Raw genomic sequence first — 24,570 nt, forward strand, 5'->3', positions numbered from 1 at the left:
ACAAATAACAGCCTGGGAAAAAGGACATTTGGTAAGCTATTGGAAGAAATATTGGTATAGCTGAGTTGTATAGAAATGTATTGATTTACCACTTGAGAGTCATGCACTACGTGTCAAGAATAAGATAGCAGTAATTCTATTTACAATGGAGTAACACATGATATCTCTACAGCAAGACTACTTTTCAGCTCTTCCTTCCAGGTTTATTTGACACTATGAAAAGACATAAGAGTAACATAGATTCTTTTGCACTAGGGAGTCCCAGGAACATGAAAAGCACAAGGCCATGGGACAAATTTCCAAAAAGCTTTCTTGATTCTGTCTTACCTTCTAGCATAAACAATTTTGCAGTAAAAGGTACCTGAAATGTTGTTTTACCTGCATTTCAGGGAATACAAGTTTCTGATGAGATGTGAATATTATATTGAAACTTTGGGAACATGTGCAAATTATATATGCCATCTAATGCACTGCAGGAGATAATTATGCTATATGTTTAGGAGTGCCAGTCTCTGAGTAATTTATGTGTATGTAGGTATGTCTCTTCATCACCAATTGTGATATCATCATGACATGTTGGCACTCAGGATGAAATTCATTTGCAATTTTTTTATTACATCTTCTACATTCATGCTGTGTATTATTGAGGGGGTTAAGCACTGCGCTCAGATATTTGTTGGGTGTCCACAGAGAAATATTTATTGGTTTGTGACATTTTAGAGCCATTTTTGGAATTAGTGGCACATTCATCAAATGCTGCATGATGAAGTTGTAGCTTTTTTTCATTACAGTGAAGAACATATAGGGACTAGAGATGAGTGAGTATGCTCGCTAGGGGTAACTACTCGAGCGAGTAGTGCCTTAGCCGAGTATCTCCCCGCTCGTCTGTAAAGATTCAGGTGCCAGCGCGGGTGACAGGTGAGTTGCGGCGGTGAGCAGGGGGGAGCGGGGTGGGGGGGGGGGGAGAGGGAGAAACAGATCTCCCCTCCGTTCCTCCCCGCCCCCGCCGGCCCCCGAATCTTTAGAGACGAGCAGAAGGATACTTGGCTAAGGCACTACTCGCTCAAGTAGTTAGCCTTAGCGAGTATACTCGCTCATCTCTAATAGGGACCTATACAAATGTCCTCTAATAAAGTATCACGAAAAGCATAAAAATACTGGAGAGGGTAATATGTTAGATTATTAAAATGTTATATTTATTCTTTATCTGGGATAAAAAAAAGTGATACAATCACAAAAGCCTGCAATGGACATACAGAGTGAAAGCAATCAAGTCCATAACTGCATCACATTATTTAAAAATGACACTAAAATAGCATGTAAAGGCACCAACAAATTCTGCAGGAACCAACCCTATGGAGAATATTTATGATAGCAGTTCTCTGTGACTGAAAAAAATCATACATCTGAATGGGGCTACATCAGCCAGCAAGTGTCAACTTATCTCTTGGAGGAAATCTGCCATGTGTGAACATATTCTTCTTGTTTTTGTGGACGACCAATACCAGTGATATCGACTTTAACCCTTTGCAATCCACTGTCTGACGTCTTCCTACATTCTGCTTAAAGCGTGTGCAACTCCGATGTTGGAAGGTCCAGCAGGCTATTCTTATTACATATTGCCGGACGCTTTGTTGTTGGGGGCCTCTCCGGCATGTCACATACTGCAGTACTGGCTCTAGCCAGCAGATGGTGCCATTGTATAATGGCAGAAAGAGAAAGCCAACTAAAAAACCCTGAATCCAAAATTGGATTGCAAAGGGTTAATACTAGAGATGAGCGAGCGTACTCGGCCACTCCCCTTTTTCGCCCGAGTACCGCGATTTTCGAGTACTTCCGTACTCGGGCGAAAAGATTCGGAGGGCGCCGTGGGTGAGTGGGGGGTTGCAGCGGGGAGTGGGGGGGAGAAGGAGAGAGAGAGGGCTCCCCCCTGTTCCCCGCTGCTACCCCGCGTGCCGCCACGCCTCCCCCCGCCCCCCCGGGGGCCCCCGAATCTTTTTACCCGAGTACTGAAGTACTCGAAAATCGCGGTGCTCGATCGAGTAATTACTCGAAATGAGTATGTTCGCTCATCTCTAATTAATACCTTAAGTGACGAAACCTAATTGGGCCTTAATGACCAACTAGATTTTCCTTTTTTTCATCATCGTTTTGTCTGTGCCATAACATTTTAATTTTTCTGTTGATGTAGCTACGTGAAGTTGTATTTTTTAATGACATTATTTTGGGGTACATATGATGTATTGTTTAACTTTTATTCATTTTTTATGGGATTGGGGGAAAAAAGAGATTTTGACATGTCTTTTGGATTTCATTTTTATGGTGTTCAGCATGAAGTAAATTAAGTGGAGTTAGCTTTGTGGTAATTGACTGTCAGGCTCCTTTAGAAGCAGCCAGGATCAAAGCTAGCCCCAATCTCAGCTATTTAATTCCTTAGAGGCATCTAAACTAAGTGGTGGACTTACTTTAGGAGGGGGCTGCTCCTATATCCAATGACCCCCATCCCCACATCCAATTCAGCAAAATCTACATGCCAAATGGTGGCCATTCCCTTTTGAGCCCCGTTGTTTGTCTACACAGCAGTTCATGTCCACATAAATGGCATTGTTATATCCAAGAGAACCCACTTGACAATTAATAGAGCGTGTCCCCACTAGTACAAGCTGGGAGCAACGTATTGGGCACTGCACAATAATCTTTAGAAAACACCAGTGCTTTGTAAATTACCAACTTAGACCTGAAATATGCATGGTGCTCTTTCAGTCCTAAGCCTTTTCATATCTCCAAGCTTAGAATTAGGGACACATGTAGGGGGGGGGGGGGATTATACTAAGAAATGCAATATAATAACAAGACAGCTGACAGCTAAAAGCTAAATACAACATAGTGGTCAATGAAATGGCAAATTCATGGAAAAATTACAACCTTCCCTGTGCAACATCTATTTTCTGGAAAACCTCTACTCGGTGCACAGATGTACACCTTGCAGGGAATAGTTTCCAAACTATGGATTTCAACTGTTCTGGTAACTCAGAGGCTCTGCATGGCACTCGAAAACTATTTCAGCAAACTCTGCACTCTAAAAGCCAAATGTGCTCTTTCCCGTCTGAGTCCAGCCATACGCCAAAAAAACAGTTTACAGACCTAGGGCATTGCTGTACTCAGGAGAAATTGCATAGCAAGTTGTAGATTGCTTTTTCTCGAAGTACCACTTGTACAAATGAGTTAAAAAAACATATTATTGGAAAAAATGTAATTTTTCATCTTCACAGAAGAATGGCAGCAGTGTAATAAATATTAAGTTGCTTTTTTCTTGTTAGCAACTGTTATATTATAATGAAAACATTGCTAAAAAAAATTGAATATTTGAAAAATATAAGTTTTTAAAAAGTCAGTCAGGCGAGAGTTTTTTTGCTCGCACCTATGTGCAAAAAAAAAAAAAGTGCGTCTATTAAAACCATTGGTTCCCTATGGTACTGGTCAGATGTCCACCTTTTACAAGCAGAAAATACACGCACCTGCAAAAGATAGGACATTTGTGCCTCTCATACCCAGCATGGACCTAACTGGTGCGCATATAGAATCCCCGCAGGGAGTCCCCTCATCACTGAACACTGTGACAGCACTGTCACAGTGTTCAGTAATGAGGGGACACCCCGCAGGGGTTAAAGAATCCCCTGCACAGCTGTCACCAGCTGTGGCAGAGGACTGCAATGCTATTCCATTGAATTCAATGGAGCTGGTGCTACAGCCAACTCCATTGAAAGCAGTGAGATGCTGGCAACCCCTGCAGTGATTTTCGGGGAAGGGCTTGAAATACAAGGACTTCCCTGAAAATAAGCCCTAGATGAAAGAAAAAAAATACATCACTTAGCGGCGCTGTTCGGAGTCTGGCGCGTCATCTCTCTGTATTAAAGCATTTTCTTCTGGCAGGGCATTTAAAACTCTGCCTCTGATTGGCTGAGCACTGTGACCAATCAGTGGCAACATTCAGCCATTGAATGACAGCTGAACGCTTTACCATAGTGATTTTGAAAAGATTTTCGCACATCCCTATTAGTGCTCCTTCACACTAGTGATTTTGCCGCAACAAAATTGCAATTTTGGCCATGAGATGTCTGAGCATCAGCGATGGTTTTTCCTGCAGAAACATCATTGTCACTTGTGATTTTCCTGCGTGTTTTTCTTGTGATAGACAACAGTAGTTTCTAATGTTAAAAACATTGCATCGCACGAGAATTGCAAGTTCGTGCTTTGCGATGCGATAAAAAAGAGGCTCCATAGGGAAATATGGCTGATAAAAAAACAAACCTAAATATAGGACATGCTGGGATTTTTTTTCCGCACAACATCACGAGTGAAAACATTGCAAATAGGAATGAAACCATTGAAAATCATTGGTTTCATAATTCTCCGTTTTCCCTCACTCTCGCATCGCGCAAAAAACACATGATTTTATTGCCAGTGTGAAGGCAGCCTTAGCCCTCTTTCACATGGGGACCTACAAGGGAAAAAATTAAGCGCACAGAAAACCCACGACTATTAGAACCAGTGGTTTCTTATGGGAACGTTCAGATGTTTTTTGCGCATCTAAAATTCCTTCCTCTAAACGGTCCCATGGGAAACTATTGGTTCTAATAGCCACAAGTTTTTTACGTGTGTGATTTTGGCACTCATAGGTCCCTGTGTGAAAGAGGCCTTACGGCTCAGTCACACGGGCGCATCCGGGCGCCGATGTGCCCATCTTCCTGCATGAAGAAGACGGCCGCACCTGCAGTGTGGACGACTCTCCAGAGCTCCGGAAGAAAGAACACATGGCTGGCAATGGAGCCGGTCATGTGTTTTTCTGTCGGTGGTGCGGAGAATCATCCGTACCTGCAGTGCGGCCATCTTATCCTGCAGGAAGGCAGGCGCATCGGTGCCCGGATGCGCCCGTGTGACTGAGCCCTTAGTGTAAATCAAAACAGTCAAACCCTGATTTGGGTTGAACCTTGCCAAAAGTTGTATGCGGCACAAACCCAAACCTCTGTCAGTTTGACTCAGCTGACCCCGCTAAAACTCTTCTTCATTCTCCTTCTTATTTTTCCCTTTTTTTTTCTTCTTTTAAAAGGAAGGAAAAGAAGAGGAAAAAGAAGAAGCAGGATGAAGAAGGAAAAGAAGGAAGAAGAAAGTCATGATTAGGTGCATCACATTTAGTAAGTTTGAGCATGGCAATGGGAAAGGAGAAAATAAAAATAAATAAAAAAAGGCAGATTTTTGACACTCCGCCTGGCTGTAAAGAATAAGGTCTTCAGTCGTAGAATACTTTTTAATGAATGGACTATACATTTCCCCTCTATCAACCTCTATCAAAGGGGAAGCAACCCCTTTATCAAGTCATTGAAAAAGCGATTGATTCTAAGCCAAAGCCCGCAGTCAATACCATAAAGGTTATTCTACTGCTTCATGCAGGAATGTAGGTCTTGTTCCGTACCATTTGACATTATGTCTTCAAGCTGTCTTCTTTCCATTGGAGTCCATTCACAGCGTTATCCTGCCAGCCTACTAGAGTTGTGCCGACAATTACTCAACCCAAACACATCAGTCGGCAGTTTAGGTAACACTACGCTACGGTGTGTCATGTAATGTTGCTTTCACATTCTCATGGTATCAAGAACCATACGATACTACACCGTCAGATATCCTCATAATACATTGAGAGAGCGTTCCATAGGAGCATTATTCCCTTCCCCATAATAACGATGTAAGTGAAGAGTGGTGTAACATTTTTATAATAAATAGTTCTTCAGAATTGTGCAAGCACTCAATATAAACATAATTACATGTAAATCATGAGCATTGTAATTCATTTTGTTAAATATTAGCTCGGCTTTTTCCCCAGATACAGTTTAAAAGTTACACTTTTTGTCAAGTAAAGTGTAGTTAGTTTTCATAATGGATCCTTTGATTGCAGTAGAAAATAACTTGAATGAATACTTAGCACACAATTGCTCTGTTATGTTTCAGGGAGTTTAAAAGAGCAATAAGCTGCCATTCTTCAACAGCAGAAGGACTTCATATTCCGCAGTAAACATGGAAATGCATTATAGTACTGTGCTATAGCATTAGCAAAACTAAGAGGGCGATTGTCAGTTTTCAGTAATGAAAAAAATGTCCTTGGCTCTTTGTCATATATGAACATTCAGAGGACTTTTATGTATATTTGAAACCAACAAGCTTATAAAGTTTATAAAAAGCTGAAAAGAAGATATTATGCTTCTTTTTGATGGTAGATTTTCCTCCTTAAGCTGGCTTCATATGGGCATAAGTCTATTTTCGCACGCATTTGTATGATGGGTGTTGTGTTTCTGCGCATTTCTGCATATTTTACAGTATTTTTTGCGTACGTATGCCCTCCATTTGTGCGCAAGCAAACAAACACACACGCATGCCCCCATTGTTAATTAAGTTTAATTATTTAATATGTGCTCTTTTTGGGCACAATCCGCACGGAAATAGAATATGCAGCCCATACAGCCCTATGCAGCAGTAGGTGTGTCCATACCTTAATTAAACTGATAAGCTCCTCCACTAGACCATCTAAGGGCCGCTTCAGATAAGCTTATTCCAAAAAAACGCACGCTCCTGTGCAACTTTTTTGTGCACAGTACAAGTGTATTTTGTGTGCGTGCCGGCACAAATAATGTGGCGCTAGTTCACATGGGTGAGGGAATCACCCAACCCAGATTTTAAAGGCTATTAAGCCAAACAAGGTTCCAGTGCGCGTCGGTTTGCGCAATGTTTTGTGCATACCTGCCTGTACATATGTAGACCTCTATGGGGCTCTTTTGTGTGCAAATGCGCACAAAATAGAGCAAATCCTATTTTTCTTGTGGTCCAGAAAAGAAATGAGAATGAACCTATTAATATGCACTATAACATGGCCGTCCAAAGGAGCCCCCAGGGTGGCTTCATACGAGGCTATGCACAAAAACGCTAGCTGCAGCGCAGCATATTTGTGTATGAATGAGGTTTGAGGAGGTAGATTTGCGTGTCAGTCAGCACATATTACTGTACTTTTTGCGCACGCAGGGCCAGTTCACACGTGCACTACACACCCTTTCCGTGGATTTGATGGCTATTTAAGCCTAATGAAGTCTAGATGTGTTCTTTTCCTCGTATTTTGCGCAATGTCACACCCTTCTACTAGTGTATTTGTGCACCTCCCATAGACTTCTATGGGACTTTTGCTGTACAAAATGCAGGAAAATAGAGCACGTCCTACTTTCTACCGTGTGTGCGAAATGCGTGCGCAAAACACATTACTGAGAGCAAACCAATTGAAATCAATAGGTTCTATTCTCTGTGTTTAGTGAACAAGGTTGATTTTCACATGCATTAGCGCACAGTACTATACTGTTTTGTGCACACAGACCCTGCTCATATGCGCACACAACACCCCCTGCGATGTGATTAAAAAGGCTATTTAGATGTGTTCTTTTTTTCATGGAATTGCACAGAATATTGTGCATTTACGTGCGCATTAAGGCCTTAGTCAGACGGGCGTTTTTTCGCACGATTTGCACGGGATGAATTCTCGGGAAGGGCTTAAAAATATAAGCCCTTCCCGGAAATTCATCCAGAGATGTGTAAAAAGTAGAGATGAGCGAACACCAAAATGTTCGGGTGCTCGTTATTCGGAACGAACTTCCCGCAATGCTCGAGGGTTCGTTTCGAACAACGAACCCCATTGAAGTCAATGGGCGACCAGAGCATTTTTGTATTTCGCCGATGCTCGCTAAGGTTTTCATGTGTGAAAATCTGGGCAATTCAGGAAAGTGATGGGAACGACACAGCAACGGATAGGGCAGGCGAGGGGCTACATGTTGGGCTGCATCTCAAGTTCACAGGTCCCACTATTAAGCCACAATAGCGGCAAGAGTGGGCCCCCCCCCCTCCCAACAACTTTTACTTCTGAAAAGCCCTCATTAGCATGGCATACCTTTGCTAAGCACCACACTAGCTACAACAAAGCACAATCACTGCCTGGATGACACTCCGCTGCCACTTCTCCTGGGTTACATGCTGACCAACCGCCCCCCCTCCCCCCCACAGCGCACACCAAAGTGTCCCTGCGCAGCCTTCAGCTGCCCTCATGCCACACCACCCTCATGTCTATTTAGAAGTGCGTCTGCCATGAGGAGGAACCGCAGGCACACACTGCAGAGGGTTGGCACGGCTAGGCAGCGACCCTCTTTAAAAGTGGCGGGTCGATAGCCCACAATGCTGTACAGAAGCAATGAGAAATAGAATCCTGTGCCACCGCCATCAGGAGCTGCACACGTAGGCATAGCAATGGGGAACCTATGTGCCACACACTATTCATTCTGTCAAGGTGTCTGCATGCCCCAGTCAGACCGGGCTTTTTAATTCATAGACACAGGCAGGTACAACTCCCTATTGTGAAGTCCCTGTGGACCGACAGCATGGGTGGGTGCCAGGAAGCCACCGGCGGTACATAGAAATATCCCATTGCATTGCCCAACACAGCTGAGGTAGTAATGTCGTGCGTAATACAGGTGGGCTTCGGCCCACACTGCATGCCCCAGTCAGACTGGGGTTCTTTACAAGTGTACAGATGTGTTAAAAACTCCGTGTGCACCTACAGCATGGGTGGCTCCCTGGAACCCACCGGCGGTACACAAAAATATCCCATTGCATTGCCCAACACAGCTGAGGTAATGTCAGCTGGAATGCAGGTGGGCTAAGAATTAATTTGATTACACTGTAGGCGAGGGCCCACAAAAATTGCTGTATCAACAGTACTAATGTACATCCCAAAAATTGGCCATGGCCAGCCAAGAGGGCAGGTGAAACCCATTAATCGCTTTGGTTAATGTGGCTTAAGTGGTAACTAGGCCTGGAGGCAGCCCAGTGTAACGAAAAATTGGTTCAAGTTACAGTTCCAACGCTTTTAAGCGCATTGAAACTTATAAAAATTGTTCAGAAAAATTATTTGAGTGAGCCTTGTGGCCCTAAGAAAAATTGCCCGTTCAGCGTGATTACGTGAGGTTTCAGGAGGAGGAGCAGGAGGAGGAGGAGGAATATTAGACACAGATTGATGAAGCAGAAATGTCCCCGTTTTGGATGGTGAGAGAGAACGTAGCTTCCATCCGCGGGTGCAGCCTACGTATTGCTTACGTATCGCTGCTGTCCGCTGGTGGAGAACAGAAGTCTGGGGAAATCCAGCCTTTGTTCATCTTGATGAGTGTTAGCCTGTCGGCACTGTCGGTTGACAAGCGGCTACGCTTATCTGTGATGATTCCCCCAGCCGCACTAAACACCCTCTCCGACAAGACGCTAGCCGCAGGACAAGCAAGCACCTCCAGGGCATACAGCGCTAGTTCAGGCCACGTGTCCAGCTTCGACACCCAGTAGTTGTAGGGGGCAGAGGCGTCACCAAGGATGGTCGTGCGATCCGCTACGTACTCCCTCACCATCCTTTTACAGTGCTCCCGCCGACTCAGCCGTGACTGGGGAGCGGTGACACAGTCTTGGTGGGGAGCCATAAAGCTGGCCAGGCCCTTAAAGACTGTTGCACTGCCTGGGATGTACATGCTGCTCGATCTACGCACATCCCCTGCTACCTTGCCCTCGGTACTGCGCCTTCTGCCACTAGCGCTGTCGGCTGGGAATTTTACCATCAGCTTGTCCGCAAGGGTCCTGTGGTATAGCAACACTCTCGAACCCCTTTCCTCTTCGGGAATCAGAGTGGGCAGGTTCTCCTTATACCGTGGATCAAGCAGTGTGTACACCCAGTAATCCGTCGTGGCCAGAATGCGTGCAACGCGAGGGTCACGAGAAAGGCATCCTAACATGAAGTCAGCCATGTGTGCCAGGGTACCTGTACGCAACACATGGCTGTCTTCACTAGGAAGATCACTTTCAGGATCCTCCTCCTCCTCCTCCTCCTCAGGCATACACGCTGAAAGGATGACAGGCAATCAGCCGGTGTACCGTCAGCAGCGGCCCAAGCTGTCTCTTCCCCCTCCTCCTCATCCTCCTCATGCCCCTCCTCCTCCTCCTGTACGCGCTGAGAAATAGACAGGAGGGTGCCCTGACTATCCAGCGGCATACTGTCTTCCCCCGCCCCCGTTTCCGAGCGCAAAGCAGCTGCCTTTATGGTTTGCAGGGAATTTCTCAAGATGCATAGCAGAGGAATGGTGACGCTAATGATTGTAGCATCGCCGCTCACCACCTGGGTAGACTCCTCAAAATTACCAAGGACATGGCAGATGTCTGCCAACCAGGCCCACTCTTCTGAAAGGAATTGAGGAGGCTGACTCCCACTGCGCGGCCCATGTTGGAGTTGGTATTCGACTATAGCTCTACGTTGTTCATAGAGCCTGGCCAACATGTGGAGCGTAGAGTTCCACCGTGTGGGCACGTCGCACAGCAGTCGGTGCACTGGCAGCTTAAAGTGATATTGCAGGGTGCGCAGGGTGGCAGCGTCCGTGTGGGACTTGCGAAAATGTGCGCAGAGCCGGCGCGCCTTTACGAGCAGGTCTGACAAGCGTGGGTAGCTTTTCAGAAACCGCTGAACCACCAAATTAAAGACGTGGGCCAGGCATGGCACGTGCGTGAGGCTGCCGAGCTGCAGAGCCGCCACCAGGTTACGGCCGTTGTCACACACGACCATGCCCGGTTGGAGGCTCAGCGGCGCAAGCCAGCGGTCGGTCTGCTGTGTCAGACCCTGCAGCAGTTCGTGGGCCGTGTGCCTCTTATCGCCTAAGCTGAGTAGTTTCAGCACGGCCTGCTGACGCTTGCCCACCGCTGTGCTGCCACACCGCGCGACACCGACTGCTGGCGACATGCTGCTGCTAACACATCTTGATTGCGAGACAGAGGAGGAGGAGGAGGAGGGTGCTTTAGTGGAGGAAGCATACACCTCCGCAGATACCACCACCGAGCTGGGGCCCGCAATTCTGGGGGTGGGTAGGACGTGAGCGGTCCTAGGCTCTGACTCTGTCCCAGCCTCCACTAAATTCACCCAATGTGCCGTCAGGGAGATGTAGTGGCCCTGCCCGCCTGTGCTTGTCCACGTGTCCGTAGTTAAGTGGACCGTGGCAGTAACCGCGTTGGTGAGGGCGCGTACAATGTTGCGGGAGACGTGGTCGTGCAGGGCTGGGACGGCACATCGGGAAAAGTAGTGGCGACTGGGAACTGAGTAGCGCGGGGCCGCCGCCTCCTCCATGATACTTTTGAAGGACTCCGTTTCCACAACCCTATACGGCAGCATCTCAAGGCTGATGAATTTTGCTATGCGGACGGTTAACGTTTGAGCGTGCGGGTGCGTGGCGGCGTACTTGCGCTTGCGCTCCAACAGTTGCGCAAGCGACGGCTGGACGGTGCGCTGAACTACACTGCTGGATGGGGCCGAGGACAGCGGAGGTGAGGGTGTGGGTGCAGGCCAGGAGATGGTAGTGCCTGTGTCCTGAGAGGGGGGTTGCATCTCAGTGGCAGGTTGGGGCACAGGGGGAGAGGCAGGGGTGCAAACCGGAGGCGCTGAACGGCCTTCGTCCCACCTTGCGGGGTGCTTGGCCATCATATGTCTGCGCATGGTGGTGGTGGTGAGGCTGTTGGTGTTGGCTCCCCGGCTGAGCTTTGAGCGACAAAGGTTGCACACCACTGTTCGTCGGTCGTCAGGCGTCTCTGTGAAAAACTGCCAGACCTTAGAGCACCTCGGCCTCTGCAGGGTGGCATGGCGCGAGGGGGCGCTTTGGGAAACACTTGGTGGATTATTCGGTCTGGCCCTGCCTCTACCCCTGGCCACCGCACTGCCTCTTGCAACCTGCCCTGCTGATGCCCTTGACTCCCCCTCTGAAGACCTGTCCTCCTGAGTAAGCGTTGCACACCAGGTGGGGTCAGTCACCTCATCGTCCTGCTGCTCTTCCTCCGAATCCTCTGTGCACTGCTCCCTCGGACTTACTGCCCTTACTACTACCTCACTGCAAGACAACTGTGTCTGATCGTCATCGTCCTCCTCACCCACAGAAAGTTGTTGAGACAGTTGGCGGAAGTCCCCAGCCTCTTCCCCCGGACCCCGGGAACTTTCGAATGGTTGGGCATCAGTGACGATAAACTCCTCTGGTGGGGGGGGAACCGCTGCTGCCCAATCTAAGCAGGGGCCCGAGAACAGTTCCTGGGAGTGTTCCCGCTCCTGAGCAGGTGTTATTGTAGTGGAGTGAGGAGGCTGGGAGGAAGGAGGAGCAGCAGACAGAGGATTCGGATTGGCAGCAGTGGACGGCGCAGAACTGCGGGTAGACGATAGGTTGCTCGAAGCACTTTCTGCCATCCAGGACAGGACCTGCTCACACTGCTCATTTTCTAATAACCGTCTCCCGCGTGGACCCATTAATTGGGCGATGAATGTGGGGACACCAGAAACGTGCCTCTCTCCTAATCGCGCAGCAGTCGGCTGCGACACACCTGGATCAGGAGCTTGGCCTGTGCCCACACCCTGACTTGGCCCTCCGCGTCCTCGGGCCGCGTCCACGTCCTCTAGGCCTACCCCTACCCCTCAGCATGCTGTATTACCAGTGATTTGATTTCACAGGCAGCTAATAAATTGGCGCAAGACTGCAGCAGGCCAAATATAATTTTTTCCCTTTTTTGAAAACGAAAGGCCCCACTGCCTCTAGTGAATGAATAATCTAAGTTTAATAACTGTGCTGTTTTCCTGCTAATGTGTCACAGAACGTGAGGGTAGCAGAGTTATTAACTGTGGCAGAGCAGGTATTTTTTTTCCCAATTAAGGAAAGCAAATGGCGAAGCCAGGAGTAAAACGTAGCTGGGTGCGTATGATTTTTACAGGTTGCACACGCAGCCGACACGTGTCCACCAGCGTTAGGACGGACAGAGGCAGGACAAATAGAATTATTTTCCGTTTTTTTGCACCAAAAGGCAGCACTGCGTATATTCTATGAACATGAGAAGTTTAATAACTGTGCTGTTTTCCTGCTAATGTGTCACAGAACGTGAGGGTAGCAGAGTTATTAACTGTGGCAGAGCAGGTATTTTTTTTCCCAATTAAGGAAAGCAAATGGCGAAGCCAGGAGTAAAACGTAGCTGGGTGCGTATGATTTTTACAGGTTGCACACGCAGCCGACACGTGTCCACCGCCCTTAGGACGGACAGAGGCAGGACAAATAGAATTATTTTCCGTTTTTTTGCACCAAAAGGCAGCACTGCGTATATTCTATGAACATGAGAAGTTTAATAACTGTGCTGTTTTCCTGCTAATGTGTCACAGAACGTGAGGGTAGCAGAGTTATTAACTGTGGCAGAGCAGGTATTTTTTTTCCCAATTAAGGAAAGCAAATGGCGAAGCCAGGAGTAAAACGTAGCTGGGTGCGTATGATTTTTACAGGTTGCACACGCAGCCGACACGTGTCCACCGGCGTTAGGACGGACAGAGGCAGGACAAATAGAATTATTTTCACTTGTTTTACAAGCAAAAGGCAGCACTGCGTATATTCTATGAACATGAGAAGTTTAATAACTGTGCTGTTTTCCTGCTAATGTGTCACAGAACGTGAGGGTAGCAGAGTTATTAACTGTGGCAGAGCAGGTATTTTTTTTCCCAATTAAGGAAAGCAAATGGCGAAGCCAGGAGTAAAACGTAGCTGGGTGCGTATGATTTTTACAGGTTGCACACGCAGCCGACACGTGTCCACCGGCGTTAGGACGGACAGAGGCAGGACAAATAGAATTATTTTCACTTGTTTTACAAGCAAAAGGCAGCACTGCGTATATTCTATGAACATGAGAAGTTTAATAACTGTACTGTTTTCCTGCTAATGTGTCACAGAACGTGAGGGTAGCAGAGTTATTAACTGTGGCAGAGCAGGTATTTTTTTTCCCAATTAAGGAAAGCAAATGGCGAAGCCAGGAGTAAAACGTAGCTGGGTGCATATGATTTTTACAGGTTGCACACGCAGCCGACACGTGTCCACCGGCGTTAGGACGGACAGAGGCAGGACAAATAGAATTATTTTCACTTGTTTTACAAGCAAAAGGCAGCACTGCGTATATTCAATGAATAATAACTGTGTTGTGGCCCTGCCTATACAATTCTTTCCCTGCAGTATCAATGGAGGGTGGAATGCTCTGCAGAGGCGATTTTGAGAAGCAAAAAAAAAATGCAGCACAGTTAACAGCAGCCTGGACAGTACTGCACACGGATAAATATGGCCCTAGAAAGGACCGTTGAGGTTCTTGAAGGCTACACTCACTCCTAACACTCTCCCTGCCTATGCAGCACTTCTGTCCCTAATGCCGGGTGCAACGCTCTGCAGAGCCGATTTTGAGAAGAAAAAAAATGGCACTGCTAACAGCAGCCAACACACAGCTATCAGTGGCCCTAATAAGGACCTTTGGGGGGTCTTGAAGCCTACACTAACTACCAATTCTTTCCCTACAGCAGCTCCGGTACAAACAGCACTGTCCCTCATCTAACTCACACGGCATCTGAGCCGAACCGCGGGAGGGGCCGACTTTTATGTTCGGGTGACACCTGATCTTCCCAGCCACTCACAGCAGGGGGGTGGTATAGGGCTTGAACGTCACAGGGGGAAGTTGTAATGCCTTCCCTGTCTTTCAATTGGCCAAAAAAAGCGCGCTAACGTCTCAGGGAAGGAAGTGAAAGTAACCAGAACACCGCATGGTGTTCGTTATGAATAACGAACATCCCGAACACCCTAATATTCGCACGAATATCAAGCTCGGAAGAACACGTTCGCTCATCTCTAGTAAAAAGTAAAAAAATATATATACTCACCTTGTCCCGGCAGACGGAGTTCAGCCGCGGCCGGCCGGCAGTTCTCCTGAACTGCTCAGAGAATGAGCTGCCTCTGATTGGTCACAGCCTGACCAATCAGAGGCAGCTCATTCAGCAGGTGGGGATTTTAAATCCCCGGCTGCTGAATACTACAGAGAGCAGTTCCAAGAACTGCCGGCCGGCCGCGCTGAACTCCGTCTGCCGGGACAAGGTGAGTATATATTTATTTTTTATTTTTACACATTTCTGGATGAATTGCAGGGAAGGGCTTATATATTTAAGCCCTTCCCGACAATTCATCATGAGATCGCCCGCAGCGCATTGCTTTCAATGGAGCCGGCTGTATTGCCGGCTCCATTGAATTCAATGCGCTGGACAGCTCCGGCCCGTTTTGTATTGAAATGCGGCTAGGAGCAGTTTTTTCGGGCGATTTTTCGGCCCCGATCACGCGATTTGCGGATGCGCATCCGTCTTGCGATCCGCAAATCGCGGCAAAAAACGCCCGTGTGACTATGGCCTAAGTGCGAATTTGCGCTCCTTCCATATACTTCTATTGGAGCCCTTGCTGAACAAATGCGCAGAAAGATAGAGCAGGACCCACTTTTTTTCATGGATGACAAATAATGCGCAAAAAAGGGTATTGAGAGCAAACCCATTGTAATCAGTGAATTTTATTCTCTCTTTATTGTGCATGCAGATGTCGAATAGCGGAAGAGGGGCGCGTCGACCATGCGGTCAACGAGGTATGTGCTGTATGTAATCATATAAGGTGTAAGTTATACCAGCTGTACATATATAATTATGTGCAGAAGATACCCAATGTATACCAGTATGCTCCATATCACTACATACAGGAGATGTATTTAATGTGCTTTTTAATTGTGGTTCAAAAATGCAACCAAAAACACATGTACACACCCTGAGAGTCTACAAACAAATTTTCATGTGGTCCAAGTAATGATTCCTGTTTGGAAAGCTTGTGCCAAGGGCTAGATCATTTATGTGAATATATCTTGCAGCTGTATGCAGCACGGTTTAGGTATGGGTACCGGTTACAGGTGTGTGTGTGGGGGTAGTGGGGGTGCAAGCTGAACTGTTGCACCCAGGCCCCTGATCCTTTAGTTATGCCTCTGCATACAAGGTAAATAAACTTTGTTTACTAGTTGTATCTTTTGTGCATATTTTTGGAAGTTGTTTGACAGTTTGCTTTTCTAAAGTTCACCTGTCTCTTCAATGCACATATAATGATGGATGCCCCAATAAACATTTTGATAAGTCTACTGCTAGACTAAAATAACATTTTATGTACCAAGCAAGGCATAAACAAAATTATGGAGTAGCACCAAGTTATAACTTACTTGCTTTGCCTTTCCATGCTTGCCAACCTGAGACTTTCCCAACGGGAATTGAGGAGATTCATCTGTTCCTGGATTTCATTTTCTTCATCATCAGAAAGTTTCCCAGTAGACAATAGTTGACTTCCAGCTTGCAAAACTCCTCCAACATTTCCCTGATGAGATGTTAATTCCATCATAAAGTCCTAGAAATAAAGCAAACTTTTATAGTACGAGTTGAGAATAGTTAAATTTTATCTTGAAATAATTATATGCTGGGATATAAAGCTGATTCCAACCTAACATAGGTGCTAAAATTCTAAAGGACTGAGAGATAACAGAATGCTGAATGTTCTGCACATTTCTAATTGATTCTGTTTAAAGAACATTCTCCTTCTAAGATAATTTAGTAATAAATTGCTATTTTCTACTACAGCATATGTTTGTAAGACTTCATTGTTCTAAAAGAGATACAATTGCCATGCGCAGAATAAATAGTAGTTTGGGATTACAGATATATGAGGCACAAGCATCAGTGTCAGTCTGAATACTTGGCGTAATTGATGTTGCAGTTACACAATATCATATTATTATAATGTTATGCTAGGAACGCGGACCATTAAAATTGTTCTTTAATACCTCAAGGACACGGCCTATTTTTTTAATATAAATTCTTTTTTTATAGATTTGGGGTCGTACAGAAAGAAAAAAAAGGAGGTGGGTGGGCATAAGGACGCAGCGATTTTTTAAGGATTTTCATCTCCCCTTTTTAAAAGCCATACCTTTTTTTTTTCAGTCGACGCGGACGTATAAGGGCTTGTTTTTTGCATGGTGAACTGCAGTTTTTATCGGTGCCATTTTTTAATACATTGACTATATTGTAAAACTTTTATTAATTTTTTTACGATAGCAGGGAGAGAAAACATATCAATTCTGCCATTATTTTTTTTCATCAATCGTGCAGTATGAACAACACATTACATTTTTTCTGTGGGTTAGTACGATTACAACGATACCAAAATTCTTCTAAATCACTGCATTCAAAATCCTATAGCTTTTTTAAGGACGGAGCTCTGTGAGGGTTTGTTTTTTGCATGACAAGCTGTTTTTATGGGCATCATTTTGGGGTACATACAGCTTTTTTGATCACTTTTAATGCATTTTTTGGGAAGCAAAAGAAAAAAATTTGCATTTTGCCTCAGTTTTTTTTTAGGTTTTTTTTAAAACACTTTTTGCCATGCAGGATAAAAAGTGTGTACAATTTTTTTGTATGAGTCGCTATGGATATGACAATACCAAATATGTGGGATATTTTTTTTAGACTAATAGAGAAAAAAGCACACAAAAAAAGTTTTTAAACTTTTTTTACACTATTTTTAACTTTTTTTTTTACACTTCTCATATCCCTATGATCGCTATAACTTCTGTCCTGCAATGCCTTATCACTTGTATTAGCGATTATAGGCAAAGGGATAGCAGGATGACTGTAGCTGGCATCCTGTTGCCATGGCAACCCATAGGCTCTCCGCGATTTCATCATGAGAGTCCAGTGACGTCACAGAGGGAGAGTGTTCCCTCTATGAACCCTTTACATGCCGCAATCTACATATATTGTGGCGTATAAAGGGTTAACAGCAAGGGTTGCTGCTGATGCACCCTGCTGTTGCAGGGGAGGCTAGCTATCAGTGACAGCTGGCTGCCAGATAGAGCGATATCTCTTCTGATCTCGCGCTGTTCCTGGGGTGTAAGTATACATCCTGTTGTGTTAAGTACCCCACAGCCAGGACATACATTTACGTCCTGTGGCATTAAGCGGTTAAAAGGATTGCTTTATAAAACCCATATTCATATAATCCATATAGGGAACAGGGCAGATCCAGAGTTTAATTAGGGGGAGGTGGTCAGCAACAGAAAGCTATAGTTATGGCCAGGTCTAATGAGAATGCCTCATGCAATGAAGCCCTCAATCCTTCTGAATGTTACACTTTAGAGGGGATTTTTAGCAACTGTTCTTTGTAACCTGGAACTTTTATGGGAAATCTGAGTTACAGGTGATGTATTTATTTAACATGGTTCTCCTGGCTTTAGAGAACCTATATTAGCGAAACACATAAACATCTATGTCAGAGGGTCTGTTGGAAGATTCCAGCAGAGTTCTGATACAAAATTCTGGACAAAATAATGCTGCATTATTTTGATTGGTAAAATGCTGGGCAGCAATACAAAAACCCAATGAACCTCAATATAGTCAACGGGGTCCATCGGTGCCATTAATGTCTATCATGTGACTGATCTGTCACTAGTTGGCATTCCATTTTCAATTGATTTCAGTGGTTTCATTTTCACTTGCTCTCTTCTCGGCGGTTAATTGCCTGACTTAGAAAAGATAGGATTTGCCCTATTTTTCTGCAAGTAGTGAATGCTACGTGTGGGAAAGATCAGGCGGCACCTATCTTCCTGCAGCTTTTATCAAACTCCTGTGCTCTGTCCCAGAGTTTGAACTGATAGTGAAGGGCAAGAAATTCCCCTTGTTCAGGTGCAGCTCTGTCCCATACCGCTGAGTGTAGTTGCCCCTATGCTCGTTTGAAACCACCCTGACTTTAACACATCATTAATAAGCTAGAAGGCTCTGTTCACATGTATGTCAGATGCTCTGTTGGAAGCCTCTGCAGAGGTCAACATGAAATTCTGGACATGCTGCATTATGTTATCTGGTTAAATGCTGGGCAATGTGCAAAACAATTTCATTAAAAGTCGGCTTCACATGTGAAGCCGACTTTTACAGAAACTTTTTTTGCATGTTGCTTGCCCTCCTGAAGCTGGAGGCTTAAGTCTGAGCTCCGTGGAGGAACTTCAACAGGCAGCTGGAGGTACTGTTTGAGAAGGTGAGCCAAACAAACTTTCTTATTCTATCAAATGCTGAGTAGCATGACAGAAACATGACGGACCTCATTGTAGCCATTGGGGTCTGCTGGACACTCATCTGTACCTAGTAGGCATTTCATTTATCTCTTCCTATGTAAAAATAAAATGGAAAGTTCCAAAACAAAGGTGAAAAAGTTTAATGGGTTTTCCGGATAAATTCTATTGATGACTTATCCTCAGGATAGAATCCAATAAGCAGCAGTTAGTCAGCAGCACAAACTTCATACCAACAACCGGGAAGTGGTTTAGGACGCACGCCCAAGGAAGGGATCCTGACTCTGGAGCCAAACACACCTCACATGTATAGGAAATCCAAAAGCAGCATATGTGGTGCAAACAATGGCATCAATTACGATGCATCTTTATTTATCCACACCATAGACAACGATAATTCGCCCTTGTATAGAGGTCTTTATCAAGGATAGGTCATTAAGTGTTAATTGCTGGGGACCCGCCACTTGGTATCCCCAGTAGTTGGGATCATCCAGCCCACTGTCAGTGCAACATGGCCAGATGTCGTCATTAGTGCTAAAGCCAGAAGTGTCATACAGGGCCTCACTCCCATTGAAATCAATAGGAACTAGAGATGAGCGAGTATACTCGCTAAGGCACATTACTCGAGTGAGTAGTGCCTTAGCTGAGTATCTCCCCGCACGTCTCTAAAGATTCGGGGGCCGGCGCGGGTGACAGATGAGTTGCGGCAAGGAGCAGGGGGGAGCGGGGGGAGAGAGGGAAAGAGAGTTCTCCCCTCCGTTCCTCCCCGCTCTCCCCCGCCGCTCCTCGCCCCTCGCCGGCCCCCGAATCTTTAGAGACGAGCGGGGAGATACTCGGCTAAGGCACTACTCACTCAAGTAATGTGCCTTAGCGAGTATACTCGCTCATCTCTAATAGGAACGTTGCTTCCTAGTACACTTTGGCATCCAAGCCCCCATGTCAGAGGCTGAAGTGCTGGAAGTGTAATAGGAGACTTCAGCTCCATTATAACACAGCTATCCCACTGTGCATTGATACTGCAACTGAGCCAAGCAATGGAAAAGCTGAGTTACAGCATAGTCAATTCCCAGACCAATCATGCACTGTACCTTGCTTCTTTGACTTGGTATGTAATTCATGGCCATAACCATTCACATCTGTGAGACCCTGGAAAAGTTGTGTTACAGTGATGAGTTCAGCAGTATCCAAGCTTTTGCACTGCTTTGCAGTAGAGATTAAGCATGGCATACAGATGCTCTGCCTCCTGAGGAGACAGCCAGCGGGACTCAGGAAGCTAATAAGAAGAGAATGATCAACATGACCATTACCTATGTAACCACTTGTTTTTGGAGGAACCTGGGTGAGCAGCTGGGCAGGCCAGGTAGTGAGTACTATGTGCTGCCTGTGGCACCACCACAATGGAAGCTAGAGAAGTAAGTAGACCTTATCATGGCTGGAGTTGATAAAGGCTTCGGGGCATTGGTGAAAAACATCAGTTTGACACCCCCCCCCACCAAACACATACATATACATGCAAACACCCATTTTATCTTCAGGGACGTAACTGCAAATACGTTTTCAGTACTGTATTTTCGATCTGGATACTCCCTATTTCCCTGCAATCCTCTAAAAATCTCACCAGAGGCTAAATAAAAATAGTAAAGAGCAGCCCAGACAGGAGAGAACCTTGTCTTGTCCCTTTTTGGAGGGGAAACACCAAAGACAAGAAGCCTGGTGTATACATCCTGGCCAGAGGTGATTTATAGAGCGAATAAAGATAGACACAAATTTGTCATTGCAGATCTATTTTATCCAAGATATTGCACATTCATCCCTAACATATTCTTTTTCCTTTTTATTTTTCCTTTCTCCTTTTTTCTCCTTCTTCATTTTCCTCCCTTTATTTTATTGTTAGATATGGGGTTACCACGGGGGGGGGGCACCAGGAGCTGGTTGATGCAGCATTCTCGGCCTGGTGCTGCAGGGGCCAGGGCTGGCGGCTCTGTCCGGGGTTCCCCACTCTGGTAGTTGGTTGCGGCGGCTGGCGGTGCATGCTGCATCGTGCGCGGGTGCACCTGTCCGCTGGTCGGCCGTGTGGTGCTCGGGCCGGTGCATGCCATCAGGGGGAGGTGGCCTTATGATTCCCTCCGGTCATCACGTGATTTCACTCTGACCCCTGAGCGAGGATTTCTGCATATATACATTGCTGGCCCAATCGCTGGTTGCCAGTGTTTGGGTTGACTTGTCTGTCTACACCCACAATTATTGACCTGACTTCTTGTGTTTGACTTCAGCTTTTGACTCTGCCTCTGTTTTGCCCTCCTGTACTCCGCACATGCCTTTCGGTTTGACCCTGCTTGTTCCCGACTACTCTCTGGTCTGCTCATTTGCGTTTCCAGTCAGCTACGTGGTGCCCACCTGTCGGTCTCCTTGTCCCTCCTTCCTTGGGGTCCCTGTCACTAGTGCAGCACAGTTGTTGCCCTGGGGCCTAGCCCAGGGGGGCAATTAGGTGGGGACACGGGAGATGGCTGGCGTAGGGATCCCTGTCTATCTGCCCCGCCAGTCATAACATTTCTTTTTTCTTCTTTCTTTTTTTGTTTATTAAATTTGCCTTAAAACAGCTCAAAAGAATTTAGGTACAGTCCTAGGTGACCTAAAAGCATAAAGGGCTTTTATGAGTATTGGTAATGTTCTAGTTCAATTCAAACTAATTCAGACCTAGCCAAACCATTTGGCAAAATTCTGCAAATCGGTCGAAAAGCTTGCTCATCGCTAATTAGAACTAGAACTACCCTTTCCATTTGTAGATGAAAAAGTCTACATGTATTTTTACTCACAAATCCATCAGATAATCTTTTCTAAGTTCATAAACTTTAAGTTTAGGTCATTTGGCATGGCAATGTTCTTTGCCTTTGCTTTTTCAACAGTTCAGATGTACTTTCCCTCTACTTTTTCAGCAATTAAGGTGAGGATGTCTTACAAGGATGTTTATCGATTCCCTGTTGAGAAGTTAAGGGGTGATTTTTGTGGTGCTCCTATTAGCCATTGTCAATTTCCTAGTGATGACTCCTCCATGTTCAGGTCTTCAGCAGCTTTTGTCAGTGTTTGAAAAAGCTTAACCATGTTGTTCTGCTGAAAAGTTTTCAGAATAGCCAGATACATAAAGGCAAACTTTATGTAACCCTTAAATAGCTCCAAGCTATTTTTCCTCCGGTGACATCTGATATATAGTCACTGTGAGAGAATGCATCATGATTGAATCTATAGTAACTCCATTTTCTTTCTAACATCAATCTTCTATGCTATATATATATATATATATATATATATATATATATATATTCACACACACACACACATATATATAGACTATATATCATAATATATAAGTAAGATGTATGCTAAAATCAAGCTCTAATGCACATTACTTGCAATTATTGATTATATCTTTAATCAATAACTTATTATAAATAAGTTAACCCATTAAGCACTGTAAATTTACAGTGCTTGGTCCTGGGCTTAAAGCCCAGTTGTATGTAAAATTACGACAGGGATTAAGGCCTCCTGCTTCTGAAATCAATCAGAAGCAGAACGGGTTGTTAGCTGTTAGTCACAGCTGATAGCCCATAGGTAAAGATAGAAGTGGGTTTTAACCCTTTCTGTCTTCTCCTTATTTAGTACACAGTGAGGCCTCAGTCACACAGGCACATCGGCATCCATACACCGGCACCGATGCGCCCGTGTGACTGACAGTTAGAAGACGGCCGTACCTGAAGACGGCCATCTCTCTCCAGCGCTGCTGAAAGAACACATGACCGGCAATGAAGCCGGTCACATGTTCTTCCTCCCAGCACTGCAGAGAGACGGCCATCTTCAGGTACGTCCGTCTCCTTCCTGCAGTAACACGGGCACCGATGCGTCCATGTGACTGAGGTCTGAGCGTACTAAAAAAATAAAAGTGGAAATCTTCTATCCACTACGTGACCTGGCAGTCAGTGACCTCTGGGTGATCTCTGGCACAGCAGAGCTACAGTGTACCTATCGGACACTGATAAGCTCTGCAAGTGACTAATGTCACTACAGTGAAGAAATGTCAAATACAAAAAAAAACAAAAAAAAAGTGAATGTCCCCCAGAGTTCTTATATGACATCAAGGGGGACATAGATAGTAAAAAGAATAATTACATAAAGAAGTAAGACAAAATTACAGACTAAAACAACAATATATATAAAAAAGATAATAAACCAAAGCCAACACCAACCAAAACTGTCGCTATATGCACCCTGTAATCCAAAACAATACATATTATATATAGAAAAGTCCGAAACAAAATGAGGAACCCATTTCTATACTTTATTTTAGTGTAAATATTCTAATTTTAAAAAAACAATGATAAATGTTAAAAAATAGGTTTTTAGGCTTTCACCCCCAATTAAACTAAAAAACTGAAAAAAAAGTCAGTGAAAAACATATTAAAAAAATAGCCCTATATGTCGCAGAAAAAAAACACAGCAAAAATAATTTTGGTAGCTAAAGAAAAAAAAAATAGGGCAGCTGCCTATGATTGGCTGAGCGCAGGGACCAATCAGAGGCAGCTCTTAGCTGTCATTTAATAGCTGAGAGCTGCCTCTAATTGGTCACAGTGCTCAGCCAATCAATGTTTAAAGCACTTCCCTGAAAAGAACAATTACCGGGTGCTGGCAGCAGGATCCTCCACCACAGCTATAATGTGTGGCAGCTGCCGTAGGGAATTGAAGAATTCCTCCGCTGCATCTGTCACAGATGTGGCAGATGGAGCAGCAGGGAATTCTTTTTACTGGCGGGGATGAAGGAAACATCTGCCGCATGCGGCAGATGTGTTCTTCATCCCCACGGGGGACACGGCAGTGGCGGAGAGGTAAGTTCATTTATTTATTGCTTTATTTTTACACTAAAATGATTGTTTTCCAGGGAAGGGCTTATATTTAAAGCCCTTTCATGAAAAACAATTAAGGTGTGCCAGCAAACCATTGTTTTCAATGGAGCCACCGGCAGCAGCCGAGGCTCCATTGAAAACATGTGGGGAGGAGAGGGTGAGATTTTTTCGAGCACCGCGTGGTGCTCAGCTCGAGTAACGAGTACATAGAGTATGCTAATGCTCGAACGAGCATCAAGCTCAGACGAGCATGCTCGCTCATCTCTAGTAACTAACAACTTCCTCATTTTAAGATAACAAACTGTATATGGTTTAAATATATCTTAAAATCATTTACTGTGCATGTAGGACACTCCCTTGTTTGTTTGCTATTTAAAAAGTCTGTTGCAATGTAGAATAAGGCTGGGGTCACACAGGGCGGATTTGCCGCGGTTTTGCCGTGGATTGCCATTGCATATCCGCACTGCGGCAAAACCGCTGCGTTTGCAGTGCAATGCAGCACAAATGAGATTTGCCAAAAAGCTGTTCTCACAGGACGGATTTTTTCCGCACAGCCGCAGTGTGGAAATGCAACTGCGTCGCGGTTTTAAAAGATGCAGCATGT

At 45.2% G+C, this 24,570-nt stretch overlaps 1 protein-coding gene across 1 annotated transcript in view; it reads right to left on the minus strand.

Annotated features, from left to right (window-relative positions):
* Positions 1 to 24,570, minus strand: part of DMD (dystrophin) — a 2,524,637-nt gene that overhangs the window by 1,645,295 nt on the left and 854,772 nt on the right. The window contains exon 11 of the mRNA XM_066577956.1: positions 16,177 to 16,358. Coding sequence (XP_066434053.1) covers positions 16,177 to 16,358 — 182 coding nt within the window. The remainder of the gene's footprint in view (positions 1 to 16,176; positions 16,359 to 24,570) is intronic.

Source organism: Eleutherodactylus coqui, chromosome 1, assembly GCF_035609145.1.
Source record: "Eleutherodactylus coqui strain aEleCoq1 chromosome 1, aEleCoq1.hap1, whole genome shotgun sequence".
In the NCBI taxonomy this organism is placed as follows: Eukaryota; Metazoa; Chordata; class Amphibia; order Anura; family Eleutherodactylidae; genus Eleutherodactylus; species Eleutherodactylus coqui.